The sequence below is a fragment of the Typopeltis vanoorti genome, chromosome 23, assembly GCF_054136105.1.
Source record: "Typopeltis vanoorti isolate ZY-2024b chromosome 23, IOZ_Tvanoo_1.0, whole genome shotgun sequence".
Lineage (NCBI taxonomy): Eukaryota > Metazoa > Arthropoda > Arachnida > Uropygi > Thelyphonidae > Typopeltis > Typopeltis vanoorti.
Window position 1 is genome coordinate 50,338,261 of NC_143571.1, and position 13,877 is coordinate 50,352,137.

Genomic DNA, 13,877 nt, shown 5'->3' on the forward strand with positions numbered 1-13,877 from the left:
AGATTTGGAATGTAGGAATGAACAAGATGGCTACTAAGCATAAGATGGTTGGGTGGTGGTTGACTACAAAAGATTTTTTTCTTTAGTTGAAACAAGCAATTGTATGTTTGATTTTTTTTTGGGAGGGGGCTATATTTCAAGCTACATTAATAATTAAATGACTACTTAATTATGATCCTACTGTAATTAATAGGATGAGATTAAAAATTAAATGTCCATATTCCATTTTTAATGAAGTAACAATTGCATTTGATAGTTTTGATTTACTTAATTTCTGCATATAGATGTTGATTAGCAGTGAGAGTTTTGGTTTATAAAACTAGTTTAGAAACAAGTTTTGAAGTTTAATTCAAGATTAATTTTAATGTAGATTAGTACTGCATTCTTTAACATTTTATTGCATTATTTATTTTATAGTATGCACTGGAGAGGTTGAAAGTAATGTGTGAAGAGGCACTTTGTTCTAATCTTTCAGTAGATACTGCAGCTGATGTCCTAATATTAGCTGATATGCACAGTGCTGATCAGTTGAAAGCTCATGCCATTGATTTTATAAATACGTAAGAATATTTTAATTTGTGAAGGTTATTTCTTTAATTTTTAATACTAAATTTTAAAAAAAAATTGTTTGCTGAAATGTACACTGCTGTGTACATTTCAGCAAACAGAAAAATGTGTAGTAAACAGAAAAATGCTAACCACTGCCAAGTGGTTAGTGTATTTGCTTTCTAACCAACAGGTTGCACTTTTGAATCCTGCTGTGGGCAGTGATGTTTGTGAATTGTCACAAACTGTCCTTAGGTGGAAGGTGAATTTCATCCTGGTGTGCAAATGCAAAAAATATAAGAAATTAGTAAAAAAAAAAATAGAAAAAATCTTTTGCCCACTCATGGTGCTACAAAAGATTGTAAGCCTAATGCACTATATACAGTAGATTCTCGACTATCTGGCCTCCGTACTATCCGGAGCCCGGATTTTATCACAGAGAATTATAATAATACAGTAATTCTCCATGATAAAATGAGGAATACATACTGTAATCTACTTTGCCAAGGCATTGCAAGCATCTGCTACAATCCTCCTACGTGTCGTGTGCATAACACAAGTTGAGACATGTAAAGTACAGATTTCCCCGCTTCGTCAGTTGTGTATCCTTGAAATGCTAAAGAAAAAAGTATCGTCGACATCTTCTCAGTTCATTGATATCGGCGATTGATGATAATGAAAACTGCATAACCACTCTGAAAAAGATTGACTTGCTAGATGTCATAAGGTGGTTGGCCGAAGCATGGGAAGAGATTCGAAACATATCATTTGTAAAGTCTTGGAAAATTCTTTTGGACCATGAAGGTGGACATTTCAACCTTGAACCTGTGTGTGAAACTGAAGTGGAAGATGAAAACGATAAACTTGTTTCGTTGCTCAAAAATGTACCGAGCCATGACGATGTCAATGCAGAGGACATTACAGAATAGATGTCAAATGATGAAGTTGATGAAATAATTGACAATGATATTGTGGAAATGGTGACATGGGGGAAGAAGAGGAGGAGGAGGCATCCTTAGATGACAGGAAAAATCTCATCCCACATTCGGAAGGGTTCAAGACAATTGAGGCAGCGCTGCAGTACATTAGTAAGCAGGAGAAAGCGACGCTTTTGCAAGCTGATATCATCTGCTTGCGTAAGTGGAGGGACATTGCGTTGCGGAAGAGGGCTAAACGGGTGAAGCAGTCATCTATCAAGGACTTTTTCAAAAACTAATGACTGTCAGTTTTGACTCTTTCATCTTAGGCCTACCTTTCACATTTGTGTGAAAAGTAGGCCTAGAACTCCAGCCTATCTGGTTTTTGTGTTATCTGGCCTGCCCTTCCGCCACATTAGGCCAGATAGTCGAGAGTCTACTGTGTGTGTGTGTGTATGTATGTATGCATGCGCGCGCGCACACACACACACATATATATGATGATGATATATATATCTTCATCATCATCAAATTCCTGCCATGTACCCTCAAGGGGTGTACAGGATATGATAGTACTACATGAATAATTTACATCATTACTAATTTCCTATCTACAATTTTCCTCCAGATCAGTCTGTTACTTGTCAAGACTCCAATATTATCAGATCTTATATGTCTGTCGTCTAAGGCACTTTGTACTGTATCAATCCACCTATATCTTTTCTTCCTCTGGGTCGTTTTGCTGCCAACCTGGCAGAGAACACTTGTTTTGACAATTTTTCCTCGCCCATTCTGTTTAAATGACCATACTACCTGAGATTAGTTCTGCTAACGCATTCCTGGATGCTGACAATGTCAAGTTCTTTCCTAATATCCTTGTTTTTAATATGATATTGCCATTGATGCCATCTGTTCAGACCTCTAATCTTTCTCAGGATTCTCATATCTGTGGTCTCTAGTCTTTGGTCAAGTGTTTTACTTCTGACCCAGCTCTCAGATCCATAAATTAAAATTGGTTTGAACATCTGTCTTGTATACAGCTAATTTAGTGTTCCGACTAATTCCTCTCTTATTCCATATGAATTTATTCAGTTGACTTCCTACTATACCAGCTTTATTGATTCTGTTGTCTATTTCCATATTTAATTTACCATCTTCACTAAAAATCATGCCTAAGTAGGTGAAATGTTTTACTTGTTCCACGGGTTCTCCGTTCATAATGCAGTTGACATTTTTAACGATTCTACCTATTTTCATTGTCTTTTATTTTTATTGCTGACTCTCATACCATATCTATTACAACAGTTATTCAATTTAGTCAAGGAATCTTGCAGACTCGTAGCGGATTTATTGATAAGTATAACATCGTTCGCATAAAGCAAACAGTTTACATTAACATCTCCAATTTTGATATCATGTTTAATACCACTTTCCTTCATAATGTGATCCATATACATAATGAATAACAGAGGGGATAATGTACATCCTTGTCTCACACCAGATTTAACATTAAACCATCTTCCTCTACTTCCTTCAATTCTAACTGCTAACTTACAACTCAAATAAAACTAAGTATTGCTTGATATAATGCCCCATTGACACCATATAACTGTAGCATATTGAATAGCTTCTCTCTTGACACCTTATCATATGCCTTTTCCAGATCTGCAAAACTCAAATAGAGATCTTTGTTATATTCTCATGATTTCTCCACTATTTGTTGTAATGTGAAGATCTGATCCTGACAGCCTCTATTTGTTCTGAATCCAGCTTGTTCTTCACCAGGCTTTTTTTCTTAACCGTTTCTCAAGTATACTTGCATATATCTTACCAGGAACACTCAGTAGGGAAATACCTCTGAAATTCTAACATTCAGTTTTATTTCCCTTTTTATATATGGGTACTATGAGAGCTCTACTCCAATCATCGGGAATTTGTCCCTCTGTCCAGGCCTTCTGAACTATGGAGTGTAGCCACTGCAAGACTTTTATACTACCATACTTCAGCATTTCTGGTCGAATATCATCTACTCCTGCGCACTTTCCCCATTTTAAGCCTTTGATGGCTTTCTCTACTTCAAGTATGGTGATGTATTCCTGACTGTATGCCTGTTGAGTATTTTTTACCACTGTGCTATCACTGCTTGTTTCATTTAGTAATTTCTTGAAGTAATTACTCCATACTTCAAGAATATCTTTTTCTCCCGTTTTCATGTCACCTTTATTATCTCTAACTCCTTTTACAGTACTCTTTCCTCCATTTCTAAGCTTCTTCAACAACCTCCAAAATATTTTGCCACCTTCTTGATATTTATTTTCTATTTTCTTGCCAAAGTCCTCCCATGACTTTTGTTCAGCTAGTTTTACAGTGTTTAGCTTTCTTACGTTTGTCTCTGTATTCTCTAAGAGCACAAGCTGACTTATTTCCCAGGAACTTTTGATATGCTTTCTTCTTTTCCTTCACTGCCTCTTTAACTTCCTGTGTCCACCATGGAGTTCTCATTTTTCTATCCTTGCAGACAACCTCCCCACATGCCTCTCTGGCAGAATCAATCAATGTTTTCTTCAGAGTTTGCCACTGAATCTCCAAGGTTTGATTCCTGTTCTCAAACTCTTTCATTTTCATTTCAATAATCTTTCTGTATTTTAGTCTACAGTTCACATCTGAGAGCTGCTCAACTTTTATTCACTTTAAAACTTTCTTACATGTTATTCTTTTCAATATGAAATTCAATTTTATGCTGCTCAAGACTAAATAGTGATCACTTTCAATTTCAAATCCTCTGTACACTCTGGTGTCTTGCACAAGGGAGAAAATATCACTATCAACAATAACATAGTCAATGAGACGTTTCTTATTTCTTACCTCTTCTCTCCATGTGAATTAGTGCACATTTTTATGTTGGAACATGGTGTTAATAATAACCAGTCCATGTCCTGAGCAGAAATCCAACAAATATTTGCAATTATTATTAGCTTTGCTCTTTTCTCCAAATTTTCCCAAAATATTTTTGTATGTCTGACAATCATTTTCTACTCTGCTATTTAGATCCCCAGCAAGGACCAACTTTTCCTTTTTCATTGTGGCAGATGCTTTCTCTAAATCCTCAAAAAATTCCTCCACTTCTACCTTAGTAGAACCTTCTGTGGGACCATAGGCACAAATAAGTCTCATTGTCCAGTTCTCTATTCTGATATTTGCCCACATCACTCTACTTGAGACCTGCCATTCAAGAAGATTAGCCTCGTATTTAGTGTTGAATACAATGGCTACTCCTTCTTTTCCTTGATTGTCCATTGCCTGAATATAACATTTTGTATTTATTGCTCAGAAAGATCTCACCAGTTTTTGTCTTTTTTGTTTCAGTCACCTGTATTATGTCAATCTGGTACTTATCTAATTCCTCAGCTAGCTCCATTTCTTTGCCATTCAGGCTTCTTATATTGATAGTACTGATCTTTAACTCTGATGAAGTTGAGTTGGGGTGTTTTTTCAGATTTGTTCCAGTAGCTGACTTTTCGCTGTTCACCCTGGTTCCCTGGTGAAAACAACGGGGGCCTTGTTTAACCGGACGACGGCCCGGCCGGCATGAAATTTTGTTATGTTGTACCATCATTTTGTAATTTGGTTTAAGCCAATAAGAATTACAATTTGGTTGGCTAAATTCCAAATTGCCGGCCCATCCGCGTTCATTCAGTATCCAGGTAGATACCAAACAGGGTGCACCGCAAGAAGGTGAGGATTGGACATTGGGTCAGAAGCGTTGGTCTGTTTTCCGCATTCCTTTAAAGGCTATGTGGAGGTTTCCTCTCAGTTATAATGCTTTGACCTTTAAGCACCCCATATATGTATATTACAATATTTTGTCAGTGGGAGTCTCATAAAAAATGAAAACTTGCATATCATTGTTCAGTTTTTTTTTTTCATACTTTGTGTGCAGAAATTCATGTCACATTTACTATTTAATTTTTATTACTCTTCTTTTTTTTTCTAACATTGTATGTTTTTTTTTGCTCATTTCTGTTTATTTTAATCTTGCCTTTGTCTTAATCTTGGGTGTCCTTGTTTTTATCTCTTTCCCTCACCCAAAGGTTCCTCTCTTCTTCATCTGAATGTTCTCATTTTGAAGCATTTGATAGTTGCATTTCTCATTACTGCTACTCAAAGAAAGAATTGCTAGAAGTTTCAGTAGAATCTTTGTAACCTTTCAGTGGATTTCAATAGATTCTACAACCAGTAAAATCTGGTTGTAGAATCTCAAATGCATACTCAGGTTTTCTGGAAACCTGAGGAGATGCATTCCTTATTGATAAAAGATCAATCTGAATGTCATTATAGATTCATTAGATCACTTGGCCGTTTTCATGTACCTTTTATCACTGTGGAAAGTTTTTTACTAGGTGTAATTTTATTTCATCACATTGTTTTATTAACATTGCACTTGAAAACAAGTAACGAGGTCATATTTGCAGCAAGTCTTTGTACCACATGAAATTCAATCGTTGATATCTGTGAAAAGTAGGCTTTCATACTGATGTGCGGATGACTTGTTTACTATTGTTGCAGCTTATACATTGTCTGATTGATATTTTATTGCAAAATAACAGTTCATGTTGCTTAATGAAAACAAACATGCCCTGGGATAATTAAATTTATTTAACCCCATTTGCATGAGTCACAAAAAGTGCCATTGAGCTACACAAAACTATAGACCTCAAGTACAAGGGTTGTAAAATAGTGGCAACACAGTCAGGAAATGTAGTTGGTAACTCAAATATTACTCTTGACAGAGGTGCTAGTTTATGTCTGTACATGCACACAGGGAGACAGCCCATTCTATCAAGTATCGTATGGAAAAGTGGTTAAAGTCAATGTCTCAGTGTGCAGTGCTCTAAAGTATGTTCACAAGATTAACAGCAATCCTGAATCAAGGTCTAGGTTTCACAAAATAAAACTGCGAGTGACTTATGGATTTAGGGAAGCCTGTGGAGACAAGTCCCTACTATACTGGACTGTCGCAAGATGAATCGGTGCATTTTGTGTAGGCCAAGATCCCTGGATGATAATCACTGTGCAGGATTCTCCACCATTTCAGATGAACTAGTTGAGCTCGTTTGGGGACTCCTCGCAGTTATTCAGCAATGGACTGTTTCAGTTGGCCCAGAAAACTGAGATAAACCACCAGCTTGTTGGGTTCCACATCACTTGACTGATATGCAAAAATGGTGCAGGTATGCAGTTGCTGGCCTCCATCTGGAAGGGGATGCATTCCTGATCAGGATCACCCTGTCTGAAAAAACTTCAGCAGGAACACAGCAAAGTTAGTCATGATGATAATTGCTTGGTGTTCAAGGTGTCATACCGTGCCCCATGGGCAAACTCTTAACACAGTACTGTCACTGATTCCTGGAGCACCGTTTGTGTCTGGATTTAAAGAGAAAGCGATCACATTTTTTCAGGGATTCTCCACTGCCTTTATTGCATGACACTGCACAATGTTGTGTTGCATTTGGTGATAGAGATATTGGACAGATGTCAATGGGAAGTATTGGAACATCCTCTCTGTATTCTCCAGATATGATTCCTTGCGTCTTTGACTTGTTCCCCAAAATGGAAGAACCCCTCAGAGGTCTGCTGTTTCGTGATGTCCAGGAGGTTCTCCAGTCACACTATCACTGATATCAACAGGCAACACTCTGGTGATGGTATCTGGCAGCTCCCACAAATTTGGAAACAGGTGCAGAATATGGAGAGATTACATTGAAGAGATGTAGTTATATAGACTTGATAAACTATTTTACATTTTGTGCACATGTTGCCACTACTTCATTTACAACCTCATATATTATTTTTTCTTTATAAACATAATATAGTTCTCTTTTAAATATGCATGAATATATCAGTAACAAATTTATTGAACTGGACTTATCTAATTAGAAGAATCTAGTTAATCATGGCATTTTGTGAAGTGCTCTGTATTGCATAAGTGTTTTTCAGGATATTCAGTACAACCTGAAAAGACTGTTCATGATTTAGTTTCTATTTGAAAATAAGCATTATTTTCAAATGGTATCTCCATGGAATACAAAGACTCATTGTGGGGAAACCCACACAAACTTTTATACACACAACACTTATCATACCTCTTCTTAAACTCATTCACTGTCATGGCACTTGCAACTAATTCTGGCAATTCATTCCACTCATTTGCCACTCTCCATGCAAAAAATGTAGTCTGCACATCCTTACTAATCACACTCTTACACGACTTCCATGGATGATCCTAGTTCTCTGTGTTATATATCAAAAAATTTTCTTTGTGTCAATTTTATAAAACCCTTTTGATATCTTAAGTTTTTGTCATGCGTGGTTTGTTTGCGAGTTTTTTTTTTAAATTGTCACAAGTCTCCAACAAATTTTCCGATGTATTTATTGAAAAAACCACATAAGTGGAACCATGCAGTTCAAACTTGCATTCTTTGAGAGTCAACTGTGTGTATATATTTTTTGTTAATTTTGTAATAATATAATACTTCAATGTATTAACACTAAAAGATATCTATACAAAACATTTTTATGATGCTTTTTTGGCTGGTTGCTTTCAAATAGACTTAAGTGTAATGCATGATGTGTCTTCAAATTTATTAGCTTAAACTTTTAAAAAATAGTATGAAAAGTTCATTCCTGTACTTTGTCTTTTTCAGGCATGCAACAGATGTCATGGACACAACAGGCTGGAAATGTATGATCCACAGACAACCTCATCTAATTGCAGAAGCCTTTCGAGCTTTAGCAACTCAGCAGATCCCACCTATAGGACCTCCTCGGAAACGGATTAAACAATCTTAACATTGTTGTGGAGTTAAAATAAACTTGTTTATGACCTCAGCCACCGAGTACTTGATACCAAATGCCAGACTTCAATAAATTATTTGATCTATACTTTTATGTAATTACATCATCATGCCATTGTTCTTCATTCTGCTGTCTTAGTCATCAAAAGAGTCAACTGCTGGAGGTGCATTTCAGAATGAAGAATACTGTGGAAGACCAAGAAGTTTTGTTTCCTCGGCTGTACTTGAAAGTGGAAGTGAACATAAGTACATCCTATTGTTTCTACAAGTGGCAGAGAGCTGCTTCATTCTTACCTCACTATGAACTAGACAATGAAAACACTGAACGTCATTATCTATTCCAAATGGAAATTGTTGGGGGAAAAATTAGCATTACGCTTTAATATTGGGCAATTATAAGTGTTCAGTTTAGTTTCATTTCCGTCCCCTTTCAGCTCTATCTTTGTTCTTTTGTAATATAATTACAAATGTGGGATTAATGAAGGCTGATGCACATAAGAAACTTTCTAAACATGTAATTATTAAATATTCTCCACATTAGACACTATTGGTTGAATTCTACAAATGACAGTTTTTGTAACTGTCATAAGTGATATCCATGATTAAGGATGAATGATGGGAAAGATAGAAAATTGAATAGGGGTTGGGGGGGGGAGGAAGGTGGAAGTATGGGTAAGAGGAAAAGGAAATAAAGTCCCTAGAAGAACTTTGTATAGTTGTTTGTAGTAAATTCTTCTTCTTTGGATGAATCAATTTGATCATCCAGATCATCCAAGTGACATTGTATAATGATACATTACATGTCATTCTGCATTCCCCAGTTATCCATTTCATCACTGCCCAGTCATCTAGTGAATTCCTGTTTACAGCAAGAACATTCTACAGAGTTCCTCTCCTAACTGTATAAAGCTGGATTAGAATGATATGCATATAGGCTGTTCTGTGTGGCCTTATTTATTTATCACAGCCCAGTGGTGTTTTGCAATCCAGATGAGTACTATAGGAGGTGGAGTAAGATTCCTTGTAAACTGTGAAATGTCTGACACAATTTTTCTTCCTATATACTTGCTGTTATTTGATAACTTACGGTGAACTGTATGAAATTATTTGATGCAGTATATTTCAATTCAGGAATTTCATTGTACTTTTAAATTTTAGAAAAACAAATTAGCTACTTTAAAAAGTGAAAGTTCAATCAGCATGCTTGTGATATTGTAATATCCTAACTGTATTTATTTTGAAAACTTGAATTTTTATTTTACTTCTGTATTTTGCCATCTTAAGAACATTTCAAACTTTACATAATTTAATTTAAAAACTAGATAAAATTGATATTCCTAATAAACTTTCTAATTGTACAGCATTAGCAGATATAAATCTATGTACAGGTGTCTTGACAACTTTGCAGTTTACATCTGCTGTTATTGGCAGTTCCTCAGTAAATCAGTTTTAGTATATGTAGATTTGTACACTTAAGTGGGAACATTGTGCTGTCATTACTGTAGCTGTATTTGTGTTGTTTATATTTGATTGTTGTGAGTCATATGTTTAAAAAAAAATGGATATCGTGATATTTGGTACTTTTTTTCTTTTAAGCTGTGAATACTCACAGTTTGAAATGTCAAGAAATATATCCAAATATTTTGGACGAAAATCAAACATAAGGTAATTTATGCAAAGAAAATTAAGTGAGAAATGTTAAATATTTAGCTTTCCGAAAAATATCAGAAATGCATTTGTTTCACTTGGGAAGGTTTCATTTTGTTGATGTACACACCAGAGAGTGAGTGAGTGTGAGAGAAAGAGTGAGTGACTATTGTATTAAACAATGAACGGTGTCAAGTTTTGACATATGTTGAAATAAAACTATAATGAAACGAATAAGTTTCTTTGTGTAATGATTCTTATAATGCACTTTTTTTTTCTTTCTTTGAAATAACTTGATTTTATAGCATCACTCAGAATCAGGTAAACTAACTTTAATGCAATTGGAAATTTTATATTGTTTTCTCTTTTATTTTAAGGAATATGAAGAGGAACATGGAAAGACTTTAGCAAACAAATGAAAATTTTCATTTTGCTAAGTTTATTCATCAACTGATCATTTTATATCTTTATTACAGTTCTAGATATATTGAATACTATGTAAAAATCATACTATTTGTTAGTGTATTCTGTGTCCTTACAAGTGTACTCATAAGGACACAGAACATTATGATGTAAATCTCATCATACATTAATATAGCATAACTTCTGTATAGTCACTTCGCAGATAATGAAACTTCTCTTTATAACTAAACTTCACACAAAATTTTTTTTCCTGCCTAATGAACTTCGAACTTAATGATATCTCATTTAAGGAAAAATTTCATGGTTTGTTAAAATTTTCTCTTGCTGAATGTCTAGCTTTCTCTTTCTTTCTAATTCTGTTTCCTTCATACTGTAATGCGTTGTCTTTGTCCTGGTTATGTTTTCTTTAATAAAGAGGTTAGCAAGTTTAGTTATTTATGCAGGTAAGCTCCTCCCTACCAGTCCAAATGCACTGGAACCAATTTTTATGGTTAATAAATTGAGCAGAAATGTATATTGGAAATTAATATACATGAGATGCTTTACTAACCCATTTCATTTTTCCTTTCAAAAAAAGAAAAAAAGGTTTTTCTTTACTGCCATTAATATTTTAGTCTAATCCTCTAAGAGGTCAGCTTATTGAATTTCTTTGCGCACTGTCTTTCATTCCTTCATATTCAAGCATATCACATTTTAAATGTATTTTGTAAAATGTGTCAGCACTTAGATTTATTTGCAAGTCATGTGCACAACTTGCATTCAGACATATGTACATTAAGAAGTTTCATTAATATTAACACTTTAGAAATCTCCATATTAATACCTCTATATATTTGTTTATATCAATCTGAAATACACAATAGTGATGTATGAAACTAGTCATTAATTTATTAAATTTTCTTTATGCGGTTTTTTGCCAGTATTTAAATATATGCACATTATGCATGGACTTCAACTGGATCGATTTCATTGAACCTTTGTATTGATATCTTTACTCAAATATGAATGTTATTTCATTTAGACATTTTACAAGTGACAAATCCATATCTTTATAATCATCTAATGAAGCTAATTCCCCCCCCCCCCCCATTTTCTAATTCTATTCTTCTAAGGAGGTTTTTTTGTGGCTTAGCTATAGAAATGTGAGCTAAATCTGTTTTGTATAGTAATTATTGAAATTAGTCAGTCTGCATTAATGAAGTAATTATTTCATCTAGGTTCTCAAATTGCATCAGTAGCCTGTAGGGTTAGATGTTAAAAAAATCATTCAACCATCCCCAGTGGATAGGACTTCTCTTTTTTTATATTTATACAGAAAGGAGAGGGCTCCACTAGAATCAGCAAGACATATGACTTGTCATCTTGAATAGTAGCAGGTTATGGATTCCACCCATCATTCAGTGGACCATGGAATTATGCAAATGATAAAATACTGAGAGAGATAAATCTTAATTTTCCAAAACTTACTACAGCAAAGGAACCGTGGTGTCCACCAGTAATCATCTCTCATTTCATTATACAGTATGGTGCAAAAAAAAAAAAAAAAACCAGTACTGTTTATTGGCATTCAGTACTTTTTTGTGTCATACCATATATTAGACTCATAAGAACCACAAGAATAGTTTTAGTGAATTCCTTTGAATAGCATTGTGTACCTATGAGGCTTTGATCAGGACTTTTCACTAGTTTGTTATAGTGAGAAAATTGCTATACTGGTGTTTGTTATAATGAGAGTTGACTGTATAAATCAGTATTGCTCATCAACATACATGTTGATGAGCAATACTGAGGATTTAACTGTATTATTACCAGTATGGCAGTTAGTCCTGCCTTGAAATTATGTAAATCATAAAGAGAAGAGTTAACACAACAGGATGAAAATTTCACCTGCTAAAAGCAGTATTATACAAACAGTCTTAAATATTGCTTGGCAAAAAATCCACAGATTTAGGTAGTTATTAAAAACCTTAAGTTAACATATCAACAGACATTCCTCATACTAGCATGTATTCCAACACTGCACTGTGGGAGTGATCGGTCATTTTGGATTTGTTAATAATTAAAAATATTGATACTCAAAGGGCCTCATGGAGTAAGACTTATATCACTCAATTAATACATTCATGCTAGGCTGTTTTCCATATATCATATCTCTTCAACATCTTATTCCAGTTTCAATTTTTTTCACTGAAATGTGTATATAACTCCAACTAAATTATATAAAAAATCTCAAGTCAGTATCTTATTTCAGGTCATAAAAAATTTTCAAAATATTCATTTCTTTATTCTTGTTGAGAGGCTTATACGCTCGTTATACATGATAACTAATAATTAAGGAATTGACAGCGTACACTAGAAATATAAATTAAATAAACTTTAATATATACTTTCCAATATTTCGGCAAACGTCACATTGCCATCTTCTTGGGAACTTATTACAAAGACATTGCATTATTACAAAGACTTGGGAACTTATTACAATGACCGAAAAAGAGGAAAACAATAACCTCCCCCTTCCTAGACACACTAGTCACCTGCCAACCTGATGGAACCTTGGTTTTCTCACCCATACAGGCAGATACATTCACCAACAATCCCATTACCCCTCCCCCCTCACAACAATATGGAGTTAAGACACTATTCAACAGGGCAAAAATAATCTGTTCAAATGATCAAGCCCTAACCACTGAACTAAATCACATCCATGACACTTTCTCAGCCAATGGCTACCCCCCCCCCCCCCAAAAAAAAAGAATCCAAAAAATACTTAAACCAGTTATCCACAACCCCCCCCCCCCCCCATTCACAAAAAAGATTACTCTAAGTCAATCACCATTCCCTACATCCGAGGCACCTCGGAAAAAATCAACAAAATTTTAAAAAAAAATGACGACCACCTGTTATAGACCACACAGAAAATTGGCATCCCTTATCTGCTCCACTAAAGGCCAACCACTTCCCCTAGACCTACCTGGTGTATACCAGGTCCCTTGCAGCTGTAAACTGTCCTACTTTGGCCAAACAGGCAGGACAGCAAATATCAGAATCTCAGAACACAAGGATTACATCCGATTTTACAAGTACAGCTACTCGAGGCTTGCAGGCAATGCTCTGGATACTCGCCACAGAATAAGATGGAAGAAAGCCACAGTAATACACTGCAGCCAGTTCAAATATGAAAGACTATTCATGGAATCAGCCTCAGCCCTTAGGAACATGCCAAACCTCAACAAATTTGGATGCATGCGACTGCCCCAAATTTGGGAAACATTTATCAGAACTTCAGCCAAAAGGCCAAGAACTACCAATATAGCCCGCCAGGGGGCACAATCAGGACTTTAGGAAAACGTTAGCTTCCTAACTTCGGTTCTCATTTGCTGTTATGTAGTACTTGTGTGCACTTGTCTTTGTAATAAGTTCCCAAGAAGATGGCAACGTGACGTTAGCCGAAATATCGGAAAGTATATATTAAAGTTTATTTAATTTATAT

The 13,877-nt window shown here is 35.1% G+C and overlaps 1 protein-coding gene across 9 annotated transcripts in view; it reads left to right on the forward strand.

Annotated features, from left to right (window-relative positions):
- Positions 1 to 10,201, forward strand: part of rdx (BTB/POZ and MATH domain-containing protein rdx) — a 288,756-nt gene extending 278,555 nt beyond the window's left edge. For all 9 annotated transcript variants that reach the window (XM_090412684.1, XM_090412689.1, XM_090412686.1 and 6 more), the window contains 2 exons: positions 418 to 560; positions 8,168 to 10,201. In XM_090412684.1, the coding sequence (XP_090268810.1) occupies positions 418 to 560; positions 8,168 to 8,312 (288 nt within the window). In that variant the 3' untranslated portion in view covers positions 8,313 to 10,201. The remainder of the gene's footprint in view (positions 1 to 417; positions 561 to 8,167) is intronic.
- The last annotated feature ends 3,676 nt before the right edge of the window (positions 10,202 to 13,877 follow it).